General features: G+C 47.3%; 1 protein-coding gene and 1 long non-coding RNA gene across 2 annotated transcripts in view; one reads left to right on the forward strand and one right to left on the reverse strand.

Moving 5' to 3' along the window:
- The window catches only part of TNR (tenascin R), a 462,914-nt gene extending 449,269 nt beyond the window's left edge, over positions 1-13,645 (forward strand). The window contains exons 20-23 of the mRNA XM_043486081.1: positions 1,300-1,396; positions 6,677-6,838; positions 11,202-11,365; positions 12,312-13,645. Coding sequence (XP_043342016.1) covers positions 1,300-1,396; positions 6,677-6,838; positions 11,202-11,365; positions 12,312-12,431 — 543 coding nt within the window. The 3' untranslated portion in view covers positions 12,432-13,645. The remainder of the gene's footprint in view (positions 1-1,299; positions 1,397-6,676; positions 6,839-11,201; positions 11,366-12,311) is intronic.
- On the reverse strand, positions 834-11,714 carry LOC122452452. Its single transcript, XR_006272700.1, has 3 exons — positions 11,597-11,714; positions 8,948-9,066; positions 834-1,755 (listed from the first exon to the last, which is right to left on the reverse strand). It is a non-coding gene; the product is annotated as an uncharacterized LOC122452452 (long non-coding RNA).
- Positions 13,646-22,684: the final 9,039 nt, after the last annotated feature.

Raw genomic sequence — 22,684 nt, forward strand, 5'->3', positions numbered from 1 at the left:
ATCCTCAGGGCCCTTGTTAGCAGCCCTATCACAGGTTTGACCAGGCAGAGGAAGGAATAAGAATATGAGGCTGCAGTGGTCCAGCCAAGAAAGGGGGACCCAGGAAAGTGACTCCTTCTGGGGAGATAGTTCATGCAGGAGGGTGCCAGGGAAAGGGAGAAGTAGCTCAGAGAGGCCCAGGGGTCTTGCCTGCTGAAGACTGCATTTATGATAAAGAAATAGAGGAGATGAGTCCCTTGTAGGAGGAGGGAAGTCTCTATGGGGAGGTGATCACTATCTTTCTATGGGAGAATCACATATGGCAAAGCAGTTAAGGGATAGAACGTGGATCGCCACCTATATTTACAAAGGCCACCCCTGTCTGCACCCTTTCCTGACCTCTCTAGTTCTTCCCCATAGTCTTCAGGGAGCAGAAGTGGTGAGGAAAAGAGAGAGTCCATTTCCTATCACCCTCCTCCCATGTCCAATAGGGCAGTACAGAGAGAAGAGAATGGGCAGCCTGGCAAACAGCCTCACACATCACTGCAGGCCACTATGCAGATGGAGTTCTGGCAGCCTGGCCCGAAAGCAGCCCAGCATTAGCTGAGTCAGTGCAGATGGAAACCCAGCCCCTCCACCCTCCTTCCTCCTGAGAATCCAGCCTCCAGCACCAACACACCATGCTAGATTTTTCACAGTGCCAAATGGATAGTTGTTGAATGGAGTCAAATGGTGGCTGGGCTCAAAACAGTCACTCTTGGGAGATGTTTTTCTTTTATGTTTCTGACATATTTGTGCCTTCTTCTTAAAGCATAATTGGAAGTTGAAGTCGAGGCTGATGTATTGGAGGTTAAATGAAATTAGCACTTAAACAGCTCGGAAAGTGAATGACACACACTTGCTTTGCCTGAAACAAGATGATGACATTACTGGCTGATCTGAAATGGGTCCTGTTCTTCTGGTGAAAAATGCTTTCTGCTGCATGCCATGGTGTGAAAAGATGGATTTGAGAGCCTAGCCTATTTCCCTTGACTATCAGGGGTTTGATATGTATCCTGAATCCTTTCTACATTGCAGGGGTGCAAATTAGTGTCAACATCACACCCCAGCCTATTCATCAAGGGCCCCTGTGCTTTAGAGAAGGGCTCCGAGCATCTCCTGCCATGACCACTGTGCAAATACCGAGCTCTCTACTGCAGTGGTCCTTACCTGAGTGTCTCTGTCACTGCAGATATAAAGCTCAGTTACAGCAGTTCTATTCATTGGAGTTTATTTTCCTTAGCATTTTTCTTTTTCATTTGTCCCCCTCTTTCTTCACAGGTATTCCAGAGGCGACAGAATGGCCAAACTGATTTTTTCCGGAAATGGGCTGAGTACCGTGTTGGCTTTGGGAACCTGGAGGATGAATTTTGGCTGGGTAACGCCTCCTTTTTTGTTTCCCTTGGAACGCTACTCCGGCTTTTTGTCCATCTCTCTCCTTTCTGTGTCCATCTGGGATTATCAGAAACCCTGGGTCTGTTGAGAAGTTGACAGCTCGTGAATTGCTTTCAGTACCTCCTGCTCTGTTTGGCTCCACTATTGATCCGTTTTTATCTTGTTGTGGTATTTTCCTCTTTGCTCTGTCTCTTCCCATCCTCATTAATAGTCTCTTATGCTGATGGGTCTTGACGTGAGGCAACTTTTCCAAAGGGAGTGAGCTGCCTGGTGGGGGAAGGGGGCAGAGGGAGCAATAAGCTGGCTGGTCATCTCTCAGAAGCCAGGCATCAGCCAGCCAGCCTGCAGGCCAGGAGAAAAATGAGACAGTCACTCAGACCTTGTTCCTTGGAGGGATATTATTACCTGACTTGGGATGGAAAAGGAAAAATGAAAATGACATTAGAGGTGACCGGCAATTTCCTAGAGGTCTGACACAAGTGGGAGGTGTAGATTGAGAACTGAACTGGTGTGAGAAGGTAAACATACACCTGACCCAGGCAGATGGCAGAGGAGCCAGTTCCAGAAAGCAGCACATTTATTATTCCCTGCATCTCCCTGTTAGATTTTCACAGTGATCATGAAGGGAGGCCCAGGAAAGGCAATAATTGTCTTCTATATCTGTGGTCTCCTCTCTATCTCCCACTCAGCCTCACCATCTTTCTCTTGGACCCTCCTATAAGAACCCCGTAACTGGCCTTCTGCCTCCTGGATCAACCATTGTCTACATGGCCACTAGAACCATCTCCCTCATGCCAAAATCTGAGCAATGGCTAGCCCCATTTGTAGAACTTTTAAATGAGTCCCCGTCACCAGCACCTTAGCTATGGTACAAGGCCCTCCCCTTGGGCCTGCTCCCCACCAACAAGAACCCCATTCCTCTTCCCTACACCCTCCAACTGACACCAAACTCCAAACATTTTCTTATTGAAGTATAGTTGATTGGCAGTGTTTCAAGTATACAGCAAAATAATGCAGTTATACATACACACATAAACACATATATCTATTCTTCTTCAGATTCTTTTCCATTATGAGTTATTATAAGATATTGAATATAGTTCCCTGTGAGATATACAGTAGGTCCTATTGTTTATCTCTTGGGTTAGTCAAAAAGTTTGTTTGGATTTTTCTGCAAGGTAGTATGGAAAAACCCAAACAAACGTTTTAGCCAATACAATATTTGTATATAGTAGTGTATATCTGTTAACTCCCAATTCCCAATTCATCCCTCCCTTTCCCCAGACTCCAAAGCCTTAGAATCACTAATGTTTCCTTTGCAAGGAACCTCTGCCTATCAACTCTCCCCCACCCACCATATACCTTGCTGTGCTTCTCTGCATATTCAAAGCCTCAGCTAACCTCCTCTTCCCCAGTAGGACCTATCCTATCCATTTTTCTCTAACTTTGCCTGCAGGAGCAGTCTCTCTCTTTTGTGGCCCAAATCAGGGTCTGTTTTCCTTTCTGTCTCTCTTGACTATACTATGTAAACTTCTTTCAGGCCTGGGACCTAACCATATTCGTTTTCAACCTCATTACCTGTCACAGTGGCTGAGGATAGTAGGTACCTAAAGTGTAGATACCAATCAATCACTCAATTGATAAGAATTTATTGAGTGCCTGTTAGATGCCCAGATCTGTATTTGCTGATGAATATAATAAAAATAGAAGGTAAAACAAATAAATAAAAATAGAAGGTAAAAATCACATTATAAAAGGAAAGAGAAGTGAATAGGAAAACATCCTTGCCTTCTAAGAGTTTGCAAGCAGCTTGGGAGGTAAGTGTAAAGCATAGAAATTGATGTGCCCACAGCAGACAGTGCTCATGCTTACCCAACCTCAGCTACTGGACACCACAGTCACCTCTGGGAAACATCTGAACTGTCACACACTTGAATTTTCTATATATCACTTTTTAAAAAAATTATTTACTTGGATGTGCTGGGTCCCAGATGTAGCACATGGGATCCTCAGTTGCAGCATATGGGATCCAGTTTCCTGACCAGGGACTGAACCCTGGCCCCTTGCATTGGAAGCTTGGGGTCTGGACCACTGGACCACCAGGAAAGTCCCTATGTATCATGTTTTAAAAATGAAATCTATTCTTTTGTGAAAGAAACATCACAGCATTGCCAAAAACAGAAAGCTAGTCATCATGTGCCATACATAAAAGGGAATCTTAAAAATAAATGCAATGAAAACAGCAAAAATATTAAATGCCAGTTGTTGCTGGTGCTGGTGGTGTAAAAATGGAGATTAGAAAGTGTTGAGTGTTAAACCACAAAGTTTTTGTTCTTGTTGCTGTTCAGTCGCTAAGTCATATTTGACTCTTTGCAACTTCACGAACGGCAGCACGCCAGGCTCCCCTGTCCTTCACTATCTCCCAGAGTCTGCTCAAATTCATGTCCATCGAGTTGATGACGGCATCCAACCGTCTCACCCTCTGTCGTCCCCTTCTCCTCCTGCGTCAATCTTTCCCAGCATCAGGGTCTTTTCCAATGAGTCAGCTCTTTGCATCAGGTGGCCAAAGTGTTGTTTGGAGCTTTAGCTTCAGTATCAGTCCTTCCAGTGAATATGCACAAAGTACTAGATCCAGACTGAAAGGAACAGTTAGAATCAGGGTTAAGGTTTCCCCTCCATCTATGGAGAAAGAGACAGAATTTGGGAATACTGTTCTCCCTACACGTTTGAAGTTATTCAGTCCTTACTCCAAAAATGTCTTCCCGAGTAGTTCAGTGGTAAAGAATCCACCTGCCAATGCAGGAGGTTCAGGAGATGCGGATTTGATCTCTAAATCAGGCAGATCCCCTGGAGGAGGAAATGGCAACCCACTCCAGTTTTCTTGCCAGGAATATCCAATGGACAGAGGAACCTGGGAGGCTACAGTCTGTGGGGTTGCAAAGAGTCCGACACAACTAAGCACATTCCCCAATTACTTCTCATGTCATCAGAGATGCCCTCTCACACTCAGAAACACTGTACTGATCTATGAACTAGGCAGCAGATATTCAGAGAAGGAAGAGTCAGCTTCCTGCAGAAGACATTGAGAGGTGAGTAAGAAGGATGAAGGAGGGAGGGGGACAAGAAAAGAGGGAAGGCAGGGATACCGTTGACATGAGCACACGGGAAAATGAAAAACCATCCAACCAGAGCAAAGATGCAGCTTAGGCAAAGAATAAAATGAGGTAAGGTGGGTTGAATGAAGGCGTTATGGTCCCTAAAGTGGGGAAGGGAAGTTTTGAATAAACACCATATGAAAGAGGGAGCCAGGGAGGGCTCTTAAGTAGAAGCACAGCCTAGTGATGTATAGTGTGAGTACTCAGGTGAGGGGTAACACTCTGACCCACAGTTTATGTTGTAAGCTGGGTTCCCTAGAAGCAAAGTCTGACACTGGGATTCTTGTTCAGGTCATTTATCGGGCGAGTGCTCTCAGAAGCGGGTGGGGGAAACAGGATAGATCTTGATGTGAGATTAGCATCAGTCTGATCCTCAGGGAAGCTCTAGAGCATGAACTGCTCCTCAGAGTCAGTCCCCAGTGGGGCAAGGGGGCTGGGATTTGATAGCCCCCCCCTCCCACATCAGGCACTGATGGGGCTCTGCCCCAAGGCATGGGGGAGGGAGAGGGTAACTTCCAGAGTGAAGCAACTCCTGTTTGGGCAATAATCCAAGGAGGCAACTGTGAGCTGTTAGCAACTAGGGGTTATGTCCACTGACCAGTTAAAGGGCATCTGGGCAGGGCACCACCAGGATCCACCACATCACAATCCAAGTGCAGGGCACCAGTAACCTGGCAAACAGCAAACAGTATATAACATATAATATGTAATTAACATAAGGCTTTAACTCTCAAACAGGACAGGGAAACAGAAAGATCCAGGTGACCCGCCATCAGCCCTGTCACCTCTCTGGACTTCAGCCACGTTTTCAACAAAACAAACAGACTAGCCTAAGTAATTTCTAAATTCCCTTCCATCTGCAATTTTTTCAATTCTAAATCATGGTGTACTCTGATAGTTATCAAATGTCACAGCAAAGCAAGAGGACCCCAGTTCAGTAAGCAGGTGGAAATCAGGAGGACTCCAAGATCACCAGCAATGTAGGGGCGGGGGCAGTTCAAAATCTGGGCAGGGAGGTCAAAATCAGAAAGATCCAGAGCACAGCCAGCCAGAGCAAAGAGACAAGAAAATGCATATGGGAAAATATCACCAAGAAGGATCTGGGCTCTCCCTACCTCTGGACTCCTGGGGTTTGCACCTATAGATCAAAGGCTAGGAAGCTTAGAGGCCAAGGAGACAGTGGTGGGAGGGCCAGGGGTGTGGGGCCGGGGTTGGGGGGGAGGGTTTGTGACTGACCAGATAGACGAGTGCAGAGGTGGCAGTGCAAAGATGTAACAGGTAGATCCGAGAGACAGGAACTGGTGTCAGGAGACAGGGGACAATGTCCTCTGACCCGGTTATGGGAGTCTCAGGAGGGCTGAGGCAGAGATCAGGAAGGGCAGTATAATTAAAGGTGGGTGGAGCCCCCTCCCAGGCTACTGGGTAGGATGTGCAGATCCTCTGGACCCCGAGGGTCTACTCTGAGTTCCCCTGATCAGTGCTCCTACCTCGTGCTTCCTATCACTCACACCAAAGGAGTCACACCCCAATGATGCTGCTCATCATTTTCAACCCACCCTGTGGTTTGGAGTGGGAGGTGATGGGGGACTAGGCCAGGAATCCTATGGCTCAGGGCTTGTTGGTTACTGAGTCAGTACTTGATGGCAGGACCCCTGAGCTGACCTGCAGTGGGAACTCACCAGCAGAACTAAGTGGCTTTTGTACAGGAGGAAATTCAGAGTCTGGTAAGGTCTGAATGGTCTTCCCTGGTGGCTCAATGGTAAGGAATCCGCCTGCCAGTGCAGGAGACGCAGGTTCAGTCTTGGGGTCGGGAAGATCCCCTGGAGTAGGAAATGACAACCCATTCCAGTATTCTTGCCTGGGAAATCCCATGGACAGAGGAGCCTGGAGGGCTATAGTCCATGGGGTCACAGAGTCAGACATGACCTAGCAACTCAACAGCAACAACAAGGGTCTGTTTGATAACCACCTGGGAAGGGCTAAAAGCGAAAGCAATCCCAGCACTCCTTTTTCCCAGAACATCTGTTTTGAGTCCACAGTCACCTTCTGCCACCCATGTCCGAAGCCACTGCGGCCAGGCTCACTGCGTTCTTGGCTCTTCTCCACAGGGCTGGACAATATACACAGGATCACGTCCCAGGGCCGCTACGAGCTGCGCGTGGACATGCGTGATGGGCAGGAAGCCGCCTTCGCCTCCTACGACAGGTTCTCTGTTGAGGACAGCAGAAGCCTGTACAAACTCCGCCTGGGAGGTTACAACGGCACTGCAGGTACCCGGGCCCCCAGGCAGCGCCCAAGGGTAGTGGGCGTGCAGTGGGGCCCCATGCTCGAGGCCTGAGCTGCTCTGGGCAGTCACAGCAGCGCCCAAAGAGCTGGTGAAGTCCCTGCTGGCCGAGGAGGAGGGTGGAGGGCTGGAAGCACTGGCTCTGGTCCAGGCTGCCCCCCACCTGGATTGAAACCATCCCCTGGAGGAGGGCATGATGATGCATTCCAGTATTCATGCCTGGAGAACCCCATGGACAGAGGAACCTGGTGGGTTCCAGTCCATAAGGTTGCTAAGAGTCAGACACGACTAAAGGGACTTCGCACGCACGCAAGCTCCCCATCACTCAGGTGACCTGCAATCAATTTCTCAAGCACTTCAGTTTCCTCATCTGGAAAATCTTAATAATGATGCCTGCCCTAGTTCACAGAGCAGACAGAAAAAATAATGTGATAAATAGAGTGAAAGTGCTTTTTGAAGTTAAAAAAAACTACCATGTGAGGGTGAAGGATTATTTTTCTTGTCTAGATTAGTCAATATGGGCTCTCATCCCATGAAAGCATAATCATCTATTGTCTGGATAGAAATCTCCCCTGCAATGACAGCTAGGAAAATCATCTTTGAACTAATGAAAATAAGACAGATGCCCCATTCTGAGCTGGCCCCTCCTCTATCAGCAGTCTTCATCACACCTCCATCAGGGAACAAACAACAGTGCCACATGTCCCCCCCACGGGCCACATGTCTTTTCAGTCCTCCACAAGAACCCATACATGGTCACGTTTTCTGTAGATTTTATGACACTTTCACTAAGTACAACAACCATCTCTATAAGCTCTGTTGCATTAAGAGTTTTATCAGGACATCATATCCCAGTCTGATTCTTAGGCTCTGCCAATCTATTTCCTAGGTTCCCTTCTAGTACATATCCTAAGACCTGTTTTGCCACATATTCCACTATTTGGTACATGGAGTTATTGGTCTTTTCATTAACTCCAATTATATGGCTAAATGCTACAGTATAAATTTAGCAACATTTTTAAGACTCTTAGAATTAAGAAGATCATCAAAGCGTTGCCTCTCCCACGACTGCATCTGCTCGGTCATTTCTCTGCTCAGCCAGGTGTCGTTACTCCAAAGAGAAGACATGCTTCCCCCTGTTGTTTTTCACATGAGAGATCATTCCCCAGGGCAGTCAGACCTGCCCGAAGTGCCCCAATAAAAGACCCAATTTTCCCACACTTTGGATGTAAAATAGTCATTTGAAATGGAGTATATGATACAAAATGTCAGACCAAATCATTTCAGAAATAACCTGATACCAATCACTCCCTTAAGATTAGAATCGTGCCTGCAGAAATCCGTTCTTATTTCTCCCACAGAAAGACAAGCAAGCCCTCCCACTTGCTCACATGGCTGATCCCCCTGCCTCCTCCTCAGCGGCCCCAGACTGTGCTCTACCTGTCGAACTTGGGCCCTCCTTCTGCAGTCTCTGTGTAGCTGTCTCACTGCTGGACCCCATGGAGGTCACAGCTGGTGGACTGTGGCCTACTGTCACATTTCAGAGGCAAGTCCCACCAACAGTTTGGCCAATCATCAAAAATGAATTGCGATCTGACCTCTTAGGTCAAATATTCAGTTCATCTTCTTCAAACAATGAGAAGCGAGGCTTATGTAGGCCCCTTCTCTGAACAACTTCACACAATGGTGATTCTTTCCAGACTGGAAGGTCTCCAGAGAGGAGGAGCCATCCTCTCTCTGGCATTTACTATTGCCCAAGTCCCCTGGCCTTTACCTTGCATGTTGCTCATCTTTATTGGCCCCACTAGAACAGTGGCCTCTGTGGCCTTCAATGCCAAGTTCAGTCCCTTCTCCCATCTCCATTGTTCTCAAGTCTGCAAAAATCCAAGTCTCTAACCAGGACTCTTAATTGAATTGGAGCTGAACATTACAAGTCAAATTATGGCTAAAAGGTTGTTGAGCAACCTCTAAAAGTTCATCATGCAAATTGTGAGGACTCATAAGGAGCATAAGGCATGACCTCTGCAAGAACTAAACTTCCACCTGAAAAAGAAACAGTTTGGAAGCAACTCACCACAAAATGAATGGTACTCACTTCCAGTTTAACCTGCATTCAGAGAAGAGGGGTCTGGGAGGTTGAAGAAGGCTTCATGAAAGCAGCAGCATTTGGCTGGGATCCCAAGGGGAAGGCAAACATTCCAGGGAAAGAAAATCCTGGGGGAGAAGTCACAGAAGAAGCAGTTAGTGTGGAGGGAGGGCAAGTGCAGAGGACCTGGCTGCCCAGGACAAGGTGTGAGTTGAGAAAGACTAGAAAGGAACCAGGTGGAGTAAGGTGGAGTCAGACCCTGAAGGGCCTTAAAGCCAAGGGGACAGAGGAGTTCTATCTTCATACGGTGGGCAGTGGGGAGCCGTGGTGGGTCCTGAGTGACACAGTGGACGTGGAGTTTTAGGAAGATCCATAAACAAGATAAAGTAAACCTGAGTGAAGAGCAGAGAGCAGCTGGACCTGCTGCATTAACCCTGCAGGAGGTCACAGGAGCCTTGGCTGCTCTTAGAAGTTAAGAGTATAAATCTGACAGCGGTTTGAGAGAGGAAAACCCAAGACTCAGATAATAGATGGACTGACCGTATGAGGTGGATTTATGAAGCAGGAATGGGCAGGGGGCCAGATCTGGGGAGGAGACCAAGACCAACATCAGGATCATATCTGAGACAGCAGCAGGCAACATCCACAGTGGAAGCAGGAGAGAATAGTTCCCAGGGAGTGAGGAGGGCATAGTTCCCAGGGAGGGCAGCTTCTAGGTTAGAGAGATAGGCAGGAGATGAGAAGACAGAAACGTGGGTAGAGACAACAGAGTCAGGGGACTGACGGTAAAGAAAGAGTCTCTAGAAAGTAGGATTAAGTCAGGATTTTTTTAAGACACAGGGATTGAGTATGAGTTAGGGTAAGAAGAGATGAAAATGCTAAAATATCCATATATATCTATCTCTATCTGTATCTATATGAAAAAAGGAAAAGTAAGAACTCTTTTCTGCTTTCTCCAGGACCTGGAAGAGATGGGAAAGAATGAGTTGCAGGTCGGTGGGATCATCTCTGAGTGGAGACAAAGCCTGGTTTGTTTAGAGACTGAGAGAGGGAGGTAAAAAGGATGGCATAGAAATAATGACATATGTACTTAGGGACAAAGCTGACCTGAATGGACCAGGCTTCCCTATAAAAGAAAGACCATCCTCCTAAGAATTAAATTGTGACCAGAAGCACTTGGAGGCACTGAGTGGCCACTGTGAGTGTGGACTCAGGAAGCCACAGGATCAGAACCATGAGTTCCCCTGGCTTAAAGTGACCTTGGATGCATCTACGACAACAGTCATTCAATAGCATGAACCCCTTCACAACATCTCTAACCACAAATTCTGCCAGAGGTTTGGCCAATAGTTGTAAATTAATTACGGTCTGATACCTCACTTCAAACACTCAGTTCATATAAGTGGCCTGCACAACATCCCAACAAGAAAATCTCCAGCTTCTAAAAATAGAGATCTCCCCATATTTCCAAGTAGTCTATCCCATTTACCAACAGCACTAATATTTAGGTGATTCCTCCTCACACATTAAGCCAAAATACACCACTTCACAGTCTCTACCTGCTGATCCTCATACTTCTCCAAAGAGTGTCTGTTTGGTGGAGTTCTGTTTGTTTACTAAATAACCCATCAAATATTTGGAGTCGGTGATCTAGAACCTTATCTCCCCTTGCAAGTCTGCTTTTCCTCAAGATACAGCCCTGGTTTTCCCAATCACTTCTCCTCTAATATGGTTAGGATTTTCTTATCATCTTGCTTCCTATGGACAGAAACTCCAGTTAGCTAATGCCCCTCTTCACATGTGGACCCTAGTTCTGAACAAGGGGATACTGGATGTGACCAAGACCTGATGAGCCATGGGGAAAGCCAGGCTGCATGGTGGTGACCCAGATTAGCCAGGGCAGTATGACTCATCACTGTCTCCTCTGAGACACAAGGAGCCATCCATGCCTGTGTCCCATTGCTGGCCTGGCGGAAACAATCAGGAATGGTGAGGTGGAGCTGAGTGGACAGAGTTCTGAGCAGAAGGTCAGGGGAATGAGGAACTGAGTTGGAGAGAGCAGCACAGATGTAGTGGACCCCAGGCGTTCGTGGAGAAAGAGCTCAGTATAGCCAGGCTGAAGCTGAATAGACACGGAGAGGTAAGCGGAAGGTCTCTTAAGCAGAAGCCAGGTTTGTTGGGCCTGGGTCAAATGTCCAGAACGTTGTGACAAAAGAATGACAGATTGGACAGCTTCAAGCATGTGTTTTTTTTTTTTTCCCAGGGGACTCTCTCAGCTACCATCAGGGCCGCCCATTCTCCACGGAGGACAGAGACAATGACATAGCAGTTACCAACTGTGCCATGTCATACAAGGGGGCTTGGTGGTATAAGAACTGCCACCGGACCAACCTCAATGGGAAATACGGCGAGTCCAGGCACAGTCAGGTGGGTGAAACTCTGTCGCTGCATAGATGAGCCATGCAGCCCACGTGCCTTAGCTTCATGTTCGAAGTGCACAGGCGGGCCTTGCATTTCCCTTTAAGAAAGATACTCAGAGTGTTGAGAACGGACTATTATAAAGAGGAAAATAATGCAGACACTGAGATAAGAGCAGGGCAGAGTCAAAGCCAGAGGAAGAAAAGGGGAACACACCTGGACTCGGGAGCTAGAACTCACCCAGAGAAACCTTGGCGAAAGAAGTCCCATTTCATTTCCTCCTCTAGGATATCCCATGAAGAGCTTCTCAAGTTCAGGGACCGCTTCACAGGCCCGGCTTCATCCAAAGAAGTATCCTAGGAAGGGAGAGAGCAGGAATAGCAGTGTCAATGAGACCGTGTCTCCCCACTGGAGACCACATACCCATCAGCTGGGCTGGGCGGTAGGGTGGCCAACTGGGACCTCTCCAGTTTTAGCACAGGTAAGGCCAGAAGCCAGGGGCACCCTTTAGTCCTGGGCAAACCAAGGTGGCTGGTTACCTGATAGATGGAAACCACTTATCGCTCCCACCAGGAGTGGGCCGTCAAAAACAGTTATGCTCTTCAGAACGCTTCTATACTGTTGGGAATCTGAAATTCAAATTTATTGGTGCATGCAAATCCTGAAAGCCCAAACCAGAAAGCCAGTGATAAGGAAAGACCTGCTACACATTCCTAATATAGGCCCAGACCACAAGCAGGCCTAAAGAGAAAAGCTAGAAAAACAAAAATCTCTGGGTTTTTTTGCCCTTTTTGTAGGGGGAGGGAACTCAGCCACAAAGCTTCATGTTAATGGAAAAGGGATAAATGTTCATCTTGGATTCCCCGCTCTCAGCCAGCACCCTCTTTCTTTTCAGACTGGGAGTTCCCTTGAGTGGGGAAAGGTGATCTGACATGCTCATCTTTCTCCTTCCCAGGGGATCAACTGGTACCACTGGAAAGGCCATGAGTTCTCTATCCCCTTCGTGGAGATGAAGATGCGCCCATACAGCCACCGTCTCGTGGCAGGGAGGAAACGGCGGTCCTTGCAGTTCTAAGCAGTGGGCGGCTGCGAGCCAACTGACCTTTTCTGTCATTTGTTTGTACTTTATAATATGAAACAAGGGGTGGGGGACATAGTAATGTGCTTTGCAACATGTTAAGAGTGTTTGAAGGAAGCGGGATGTAGCAGGAACCAGTTGAGAATCAGCAGCTCATGGTTTCTGCTGCCTCCGGGCCTGCCCCTCAGTCTCCATGCTCCCTCCTACCCAGCCATCCCTAACCATCCCCTCTTTTCCCACCAAGGAGGAACAGTGAGACATTTTCTTAAAAGACCAACTCAAAACCAGATCGTGGAGTCAGATCGGTGACAGGCACGTGCCTTCTTTCCTGCCCTCCTTCTGAGATGCCCTTAACTTCCAGGAACCGAGCTCTGGTCACTGCCTTCGGTGGCTGGGTTCTCACACCAGTCCCGAGAAGAAGCCCCAGCAAGAGAGCTTTGCCAACAAGTCCCCTTAAAAGGAAATGTTTTAACCTCACCCTGTCCCAACAACCCAAGTCCTTTGTAATGGGCCAAAGATTCTCATTGAACATTCTTAGTCTTACCAGCCAAGTGTCCTCTGTCACCTTTCAAGAGGAGAGGCCTATTTTCCAGCCAACCCATCCTTTGCCCACTTCCATCCTACCTTAAGATCCCCTGAGGCCTCACAAGCCCAGCCACTGTTTTGGATTCTAGTTCCCAAGGTGTTGCTTGCACCTGGCCTGGGCTGCACAGTGGCCGTGTGCCCGAGGGTCATAAGTCCCTGCCGCCTCCCTCAGGTCAACTTTCTTTGAAGCTAGGAGGTGGAGAGAGTTATGGTTCATAGCACTTTGGGGTCAGGCACTGAGGAAAAGGCAGAAGAAACAGGTCTGGGTTCCCCTCGGAACCTGTCATTGAGATCACAGGTTCCATGGGGAACATAGATCCCACCTAGCTCCATTTTCTCTAATTCTGGTCCTATTTGTCATGGATTCTTTTTCCTGAATGGCAAACTAAAGCCTCAATTCTGAGGCTCTCATTTCAGCCAAGCTCTCCTTAGGGCAAGCGGCTTAATAAGAGTCAGGAGAAGTTATATGACCAGCCAGCCATTCCCCTCTCTGGGAAGAGGTGGAATTTCAGGGTTTGGGTTTCAGTTTTCTCCTCTTTCTTTTGGTCCAGTGAGAAACAGGAATGACCTCCTTAATGAGGTGAGCTCACAAGAAGCCTTTCTCCATCTTCTTTTATTATTCTGCCTTTGAGAGGAAACATGAAAAGTGCCAGAGGAAATTACATCTAGAAATCCAAAGGTGAATAGGGGAGAAGGATGGGCCTACCTCCCGTTTTATGAGACGTGCTCTCTTCGCTAGCATGATTTGATTTTCACACCCAAGAGAGCTGGAGGCTCTAAAGTCATGACCCTTCAACTTCTCCAACCAAATGTCAGCTACAAGCATTCCTGTGGTGTCTGCCAAAATTCATGCCCAGTCTCCCCAGCCACTTGTTTCCTCCTCTCACTTTTTCCTTAAGGCCTCAGGTTTGGTTGTTTTGTAATATCCACCTTTAGTTAAACTGAGGCATCCTGGGCCTTTCCCAGCCAATCACTGGATGAGCCTGAGAGTTGGCAATTTTCTAATGGAAACATGCACAGTGTGACTGAGCTTTGTTAAGCAGGGAAGGACAGTCCCCCAGGCTGACAACCACGTTTCTGATGTAACAAGGATGGAGTCAGTCGCCCCTTGCCCTCTCCCTGTAGTAGATCTTCAAGGTCTTGTTCACTGTCATGGTGTGGGTGTGGCTGCCAGACCAGTGGTGGGAATGGAGGTGACATGCCCATTTCTCAGTTCACCATGGGCTTCAAAAACTAGGCGGAAGGAAGAAGAAACAGAAACAGTCCTTTCAAGAAACCCAATAATTAAGATTTAGCTAGAGAGTGGGAGCCCGATGAACAGCAGGAAGCTTGTTGAATGCGGAACCTGGGGTCTCAGGGGTGGGCCTGGCTCTGCTGTGTTTTGGCGCTATGACTTCGGGAAGGTTGTTTCACCTCTTGGGGCTTCAGTTTCCTCATCTGGTTGGATGAGACTAGAACGGCTTCTAACTTCCCTTTCAGTTCTGATGGTCAGTAAGGCTAGTCTCTGATCTGAACATGGAAATTGGCACTGGTGAGCGAGCTCAACTAAGTAATGAAAATTCACTAGAAGCCCTGCTTTATGAAAGAGACAGAGAGAAAAAGAAAAGCTGATTCCAATGTCATCAGTAAAACATATACACATGTGCATAGACACAGCCACGCACACACATACACACGAAAACATTGCAGAAAAGACTGCCAAGGAAGTGGCTAGATTCATTTTGTCCATAAAAGCAGAACCCGGGGTCCCGGGTGATATGAGTACAGCCCACCTCATCGAGGGAACTGAGATGGGAAAAGATGATGGGTCCTCATGTTGTCAATTCAGGTGAAAGCCAAGAAACATCAATGGGAACCAAAATCTGTCTTCTACTGGAACCATTTTACCCTATGGAACATTTTTATAAATAGTATCAGCAGCATTGCCTAGATTCCTGTTAAAGAATTTCAAAGCAAAGAAAGGAACTTCAAAGACTAGCTCACCTAACTTTCTATAAAAAGGATTTATAGATTCCTTTTATTAGGTAGAGTGATTTTCTCACAAGTTTTCACCATTTTTAAGAGACACTGTACCTCAGTATCTCCCCAAGGCCCATGATCAACTGGACTCAAAGCTTCATAACATGACTCATGGATTCCTGCTTATCCTGTTCCTCCAAGCACCTGTGCCCTTCCCAAAGATGGATCCAGGAAACAATAGTCACAAAGAGCTCACCCTCACACACCACAGTTTCCTTCAAGGGACTCAGAAGGAATAGAGGCGGACTCTGCTCAGAAGCAGTTTAACGGCAGACACATCAAGATATGTGTTTATAAAAAAGAAAAGAAAACACCCTACCAATGACCTCATTAGGCTCACCACCTAGACCCGAGACCCAAACAGTTTCTTCTTCTTGCATCTCCCCATCAGATAATTTCAAACGCAGTAAACACTTTCTCCAGGTTTATTTCTGGAAGGTGAAGCAGAAAGAGACGACAAATTTGTGGAAAACTCCTGCCGGCCTTTAGATTCCCTTGTGGCTCAGCTGCAATGCAGAAGACCTGGGTTCAATCCCTGGGTTGGGAAGATCCCCTGGAGAAGGAAAAGGCTCCCCACTCCAGTATTCTGGCCTGGAGAATTCCATGGACTGTATAGTAAGTTCTGCCACTGCTGCTGCTAAGTCACTTCAGTCGTGTCCGACTCTGTGCGACCCCATAGACGGCAGCCCACCAAGCTCCCCGATCCCTGGGATTCTCCAGGCAAGAACACTGGAGTGGGTTTCCATTTCCTTCTCCAGTGCGTGAAAGTGAAAGTGAAGTCGTGTCCGACTCTTAGTGACCCCATGAACTGCAGCCCACCAGGCTCCTCCGTCCATGGGATTTTCCAGGCAAGAGTACATGGGGGTCACAAAAAGTCAAACACTAGTGAGCGACTTTCACTTTCAACTGGAGGAGGGAAACTTGCTAGGCATGACCACAAGGTGGCGCTGACATCTCCCGGTCACCTTCTGATGATGGGGTTGCGGACACAGTGCCTCCAGGTTTTCAGAACTCATACCAAACCAGGACCCAGGAAAACTAGCTGACTGATCTGTAAAGGAAACAACAAAAATGGTAGCAAGAAAATGCAAAGCAAAGTTCCAGAAATAGCTTAATCCACCCTACCCTTCATCTACCAGATCCCCACTCCACTGCTCATGGAGTATGTAAGATACCCAACACCTATGCCCTCCCACCTGGGAAGCCACCAGCTCTCTGCACAGTGAAGCTGTTATTTCAAAGACAAATGTGAAGAACCAAGGTTGCCAATGAGTTCAGTGCCAAACCAAGCAATCTTTAATCACATTTATACTTTCAAAATCCAGTCCCAGAACTGAGCCATAGATTAAGGGACAACAGGTCATTATGGAATCTTCTCAAAGAGTCCTTTTAAAAGCATCATTTGAGAGAGCGTTTATGACTTCCTCTTTGTCCTCTCTTCTGGAGGATAAATGGGATCTGTGAGAACAGTGGGTACAATAAGCTGAGGGGGTTGAAATAGACTAGCTAGTGGCCTGGGGCATGCAAACATTTTTCCTTTTCTTTCTTTACCCTCCACTCAGAATTTCAGGAAAGGTGGAACCACTTACTCAGGATATGTGCTTTTCTATGGTTTTCTTTCTTATCACCAGACTCCTATTCAATCTAATTCCTTACTTCCATTTCTTTCCCTCCAAAGAGGACACTAGGGCATCCCAAGTGGCTCAGTGGTAAGGAATCTGCCTGCCAGTGCAGGAGACTTAGGTTTGACCCCTGGGTTGGGAAGATCCACTGGAGGAGGAAATGGCAACCCACTCCAGTATTCTTGCCTGGGAAATTCCATGGACAGAGGAGCCTAGTGGGCTTCTGGGAAGAGCCAACTCATTGGAAAAGACCCTGATGCTGGGAAAGATTGAGGGCAGGAGGAGATGGGGGTGACAGAGGATGAGTTGGTTGGATGGCATCATTGACTCAATGGACATGAGTCTGAGCAAACTCTGGGAGATAGTGAAGGACAGGGAAGCCTGGTGTGCTGTAGTCCATGGGGTTGCAAAGAGTCGGACATGGCTGAGTGACTGAACAACAACAAAAGGGGGAACTATATTTGCACCTCACTGTCCATTCTTAAAACTTGAATCAGGAAGCTCAGAAAGATTCACACTTCAGTTTCAATAATCCCAAGAGGGTGGGGTAATCTGCTTTCACTTGTCTCAAACTTGCCACAGCTGCAAGAAGGGCCTTGGGACCCCAGAGGCCTGTAGAGAATCTGGGAAGTTTAGGAGTCTTGCTTCTTGCACAAATCTCCAGATACCAAGAGCTGCTGATTCAGCCTCCGTGGGTGGTATGTTTTCCTCCCAGTAACAATTACAGAGAGGTTCTTTGCTCTAAGGACGAGTCATGGGGCTAGCTGCTACACTGTGCCTGTAGCCTCTCTCTGGTTCTACCTCAGGGTTCCTTGGCCAAGACCCTGAAGATCTTTGACTAAATGTGCCCCTAAACCTTTGTTGCTTCTACCACCCAACCCCACACAGATGGGACAAAGTTTTCCTCAGTAATTCTGGAGCATCCTGTCACTGCCAGGCCAAATGAGCACCCACAGGCTAAAGGAAAACTCCTAAAAACAAATAAGGAAAAATCTCCAGGAAAATGGGTGTATTGGTGTAGGTCCAATATGAAAGAATGGCTCGGGTTCGTCCTAATGGTATCCGGGCTGGATTTACTTATCTGGGCTCATCAAGCTTTGAGAAACAGCTGGGAAGGAAAAAATTAAATGCAAAACACAAAATAACATAAAAAATGAAGCTGATGGGTCACTGGAGACTAAAAGCAAGCTCTCTACAGATGGCCTAACAGTAAAAATAGCAAACAAACAAACAAAATAGAGACCAGGCATGAGGAGCCCTGGAAAAGGGACCCGCATTAGTCTTTGAGTTCTGGTCCCCCCACCAGAGCTCCTGTTCACCCACTTCACACGAGGAGGAGCGAAGTCACCAGAGGTCTTCACATCACAGAAATGAGAAGCAAAGGGGCCTCCTTTGCTTGCTCCACCTGTCTGCCTGGACCTCGCTTTTTCTTCACAGCAGCCACAAACCCGTTGTGCCATCTCCAGCATTTCTGATTAATTTTTCAAGGTCACCCCTTGCCTGAAGCATGACTTCATTGCACCTGCAGCACTTCATTGTCCAAATGTCCTTGGCAAACCTCGCCGTCTTTGGACAGAGTTGCACTTCCTCCCTACCGGAAATTCTCCCTCCTTCCCCAAGCTTAATAAGGCTGTGGCAGAGAATCCAAAGAACACAGCTCCTGTTTCTCAGAAAAACCCCTGTCTGCTGTTAACTCCCTAAAACAGCTTCTCATTGTCAGTGGTGAGGCTGGGCTGGTGCTAAATTTCCAGTTCATTTAACCCTTCTGGTCTCACGGGTTCCACTCTCCTAGGTACTCACATTGGCTCATTGGCATCAGGAGTTCATGGGAGGCAGTGCAGACATCCCAGGAGGCCTGGAACACCGAAGCCTTGAGAAAGGGTTTGGGTCCAGATGCATGGCCAGGAGGCGACTGCATGGATGATCACACTGTTTTCTATTGTTTTCTTCCCATCACTGGTTTGGCAGCCCCCAGGAAGACCTTGTGTTTTTCAGTAATGTGCTCAACACAGCTTTCAAACAGCAAGTGTTGGGAACCTTCAGAGCTGGAAGGGCCTCTGAAGCTCATCTAATCCATCCCTCTCATTTCATTCTCCAGGAAACTGAAGCCCAGAGAGGTTAGCAACTCGCCCAAGTTCACACAGCTAATTAGAAACAGAGGTGAGATTAGATCTGGCATAGGCTCTTAAACTTTTCTCTCCCCAAATGAAGACTAAGAGAAATGGTATTGATTATACACCTTTTATTTTCCAGATACTGTATTAGAAGCTTGACATCTATTACTTTGTTAAATCTTCACCATATCTTGACCCAAGTTTAATCATCTTACAGATGAGTGAATAGAAGAACAGGAAGATTAAGTAACACACCCAAAGTCACACAGCTGCTAGGTAGAACCATAACGGGAAGCTCTCTGTCTAATTCTAAAGACCATGCTTTTGCTGCTTCATGAGGCTGCTGCCCTTTTATATTTATTTAGCCAAGTGGCCACCATCTTGGATTTACTAATATCCTCACAAAGGGGCCACTTCCTCTCTCCTCTCTGTCTTTTAAGAAAAGGGAATTCTTGCATTGTTTTTGCCACATACTCCAGGGGACCTTCAACCTCACCATCAGAAGTAAGAAACATCCTGGCAACTTCTTCCCTTTCCTTTTTTTTTTTTAAATTTGGAAAATGAAGGAGAGGGTCACAGTGGATTGGGAGGAGAAGATAAAGACCAGAACACAAACACTATTTCCCCCACCCCACTCCTTGGAGAATATGAAGCCTCTGTCTCAGCCAACATTAGAAGAGTAGGCAATTCCAGGGTCATTCTTCTCAAACTGAGGCAGGAGACGTGGCCAGGATTGAGAAGGGGGATACCCCAGAATAAGTATTGCACGTGCTCCTAGAGTGTCAGTTTTACTCTTGAATTTGGGAGAGGAAGGATTATATTATTCATGTATTCAAACCAATGCAGTTGGTATCAAATGCAGAAATGCCGAAAATGTTTAGACTAAAGCCTGTAAGTTAAAGCCTGATTTGGGCTCCCTCCTTCCAGACTCTCAGGGTTACTAGGACCTTCATGGTTCCTTGCAGGGACAAATCAGTGGAAATTCTTGAGGAATGAGGCTAGAAAAAGGCAGGAGATGAATTAATTTTGTTTATTCCCTGATTTCTTTACCCGTCTCCCAACCTGCTTTCCCCTCCCAGTGGGCAGAGGGGCTCGGAGGACTGTGGCTATAATCTCAGCTCTCTTTGCTACTTTGGGGGATTTACAGGGAAATCAGTGCTTGGCAACTTGTATTTTTCACTGCTTGGCCCAAACTCCAGACATGAGCCCCTTTCTCTTATTTGAACAACATTTATATGTAAGGAATAGATCTGGGAGAGATCTCTGCATCATGGTCCTCTCCCACATTGGGGCTGATTGGGCAGCAGTGACATCTCTGTGTTAGATGCAGCAGACATCATGGCTTACAAAAAATGTCAGCCAGGGAAGTGCTGCCCTGCCAACCCTCTGTCCCCACCCGTGCCCTCTCTGTTGCCTGAACTCACACCATGGACACACAGAGCAAGGTTCAGAATCCACACGAGCTACTGTTAACACACAGACTCCCCCTTCCTATTATTCCAACCACAAAGACACTCCAGGCCCTAGGAATTCCCAGGTACCCTAAGCAAGTCACCGTGACCTTGAAGGAGCTGTTACCTGGGGCTCGGCAGCTGGAACCCACCCCAGTGGTCTCTAGACTGTTGTTCTGAGAAATCACAAACACCAAATCCTCCAATCCCTCCAAATTTGAGTTTGTTGTTTTAACCTTTAACAGCCTTTTCAGGTAAAAAATAACAAAGATCGATTTACTCACTTTGTAGCTACACTGTGCCTGGAAATGCATTTACTTAAAGACTAGAAAGACTAGATGGCAGAAAGGAAAAAAACAAGAACACATGGAGTACATACTCCTCAGGCATTAAGTGAGCTAAAATAAAAATAAAAACAGACAGAGGAAGGGAGAGGACAAACCAACTTCCCCACCCTTCCACGGCACTGTAGCTCAAAGACTGGAATCTCCGCTTGTTAACCATTGTTAACTAGTATTTTTAGTCCTGGTTGCTTTTAGCCTCTGTATAGTTCCTTTTTTAAAACACATTTTCTATACGTTAATAAAAGATCCTGAAGGAATGATGTGCTTTTGTGGAGTCCTGTGGGGAATCCTGGAGACGCACCTTTCTTCCCAGGAAGCTGACTTTGCCTCTGCCCAGGCCCCCTCCCTAACCACTCAGGTTCACCCATCACTTCCGCCAAAGTATCTTCCCAGAATCACTCTTTTGGATGGTGAAAGGGTTGCTGGACCCAATTCCATCATGTGTGGGTTGGGGGCGGGGGGGCTTCCTCACACCAACAAATGGTTCTCAAACACTGTGAGTACAGGTGCCTTCCCTGGTGGCCCAGTGGTTAGGATGTCAGGCTTCCACTGCCAGGCTCCAAGGTTTGATCCCTGGTCAGGGAACTAATATCCTGCAAATCACTTCGTGTGGCAAAAAAAAAAAAAGCATCAGGTAAAGGGCTCAGTCTCACAGGACCACCCTCCACTACAGACCCCAGTCGCAAGCCCAGATTGTTACCTGTGCTTCTGACCAATGGGCTACAAACTGAAGGTTCCAGTGACTAATTTGCCAGTGCAGCTCACAGATTTCAGAGAAGCATTTTCCTCAGTGGATCACTGGTCTGTTATAACAGGATATATCTCAGGAACAGCTCCACCTGTTCATCAGCCTGGAAGCTCTCTGAACCCTGTCCTTTTAGGTTTTTATTACATAGGTATTATGTGATTGAGTCAATCGTTGGCCATTTGGTGATTGTTCCAACCTCCATTCTCTCTCTCTCTTCCCTCCCTAGAGGTCAGGAGGTGCGGCTGAAAGTTCCAACCCTCTAATCAGGTGGTTGGTTCTCCTGGCAACTAGCCCCCATCCTTACGTGTTTCCAAAAGTCACCTCATTCACCTAACCAGACACCTTTATCACTTTTCAACTTTTAGGAAATCCCAAGGGTTTGAGGAATGGTAAGCAGGAAAGATGGATGAAGACAAATATACATTTATTATAAATCACAGTAACATAGCCAGGCTGATCTCACACTCAATGTCTTGCTACTCCATCTGTGTCCCTTGCCTCCTGTTTTCCTATTCTCTCATCATATCCTTGCTATTTCCATCCTCTCCTTCTTCTCTCCACCTCCTTCTCCTCCTCTCTCCTTTCTTCATCTTTCTCCCTCTTCCTTCTGCATCTCCCCCTCTCTCTGAATTCTTCATCTCACCTTTTGTGTTTACCATCAGGAAAGGTCACTGCTGGGTGGCAGCCTCTGCTGGATGCACCAGCATCACCCAGACTGGTCCTGTCTATGATTTTGAGCCCTTGATCAGCCACAAAGACTGACTCATTGTCCAGTTCCCTCAAGCCTGGCGTGCCCAGTGGTAGCCAGATCGCCAAGGCTCTAGTGCCATCTATGGGCACCAACGGAGAATGTCTAACAGGCACAGCCTGCTGGGCTGCCGACCTTAGGCTCAGTCAGTCTCCAGCTCCTGCTTCTCTGACTTGTCACCTAGGATGACATTTTCCCTTTCTCTCCCTTGAGAACAGACCCAGTGCCCAGGGTCAGATCAACTCTCATATCCAGGTACCATCAGGTGAGACCCAGTCGAGTAACAGGGCTTCCCCTGGTGGCTCAGTGGTAAAGAATCCCCTGCCAATGCAGGAGACGTGGGTTTGATCCCTGGGTGGGGAAGATCCCCTGGAGAAGGAAATGGCAACCCACTCTAGTATTCTTGCCTGGGAAATCACATAGACAGATTGGCTGGCTACAGTCCATGGGGTCACAAAAAAAGTTGGACGCGACTTAGCAACTAAACCACAACAAACCAGGTAACAGCCCCAGGAGGAGGGTCATGAGGAAAACTTCCATCCTGTTCAGTTCAGCAGGCACGCAGAGCCAAGAAGCACAGACAGGACTGTGGCAGCGCATTAGGTCCCGTAAACCCAGA

Source organism: Cervus canadensis, chromosome 13, assembly GCF_019320065.1.
Source record: "Cervus canadensis isolate Bull #8, Minnesota chromosome 13, ASM1932006v1, whole genome shotgun sequence".
Taxonomy (NCBI): Eukaryota; Metazoa; Chordata; class Mammalia; order Artiodactyla; family Cervidae; genus Cervus; species Cervus canadensis.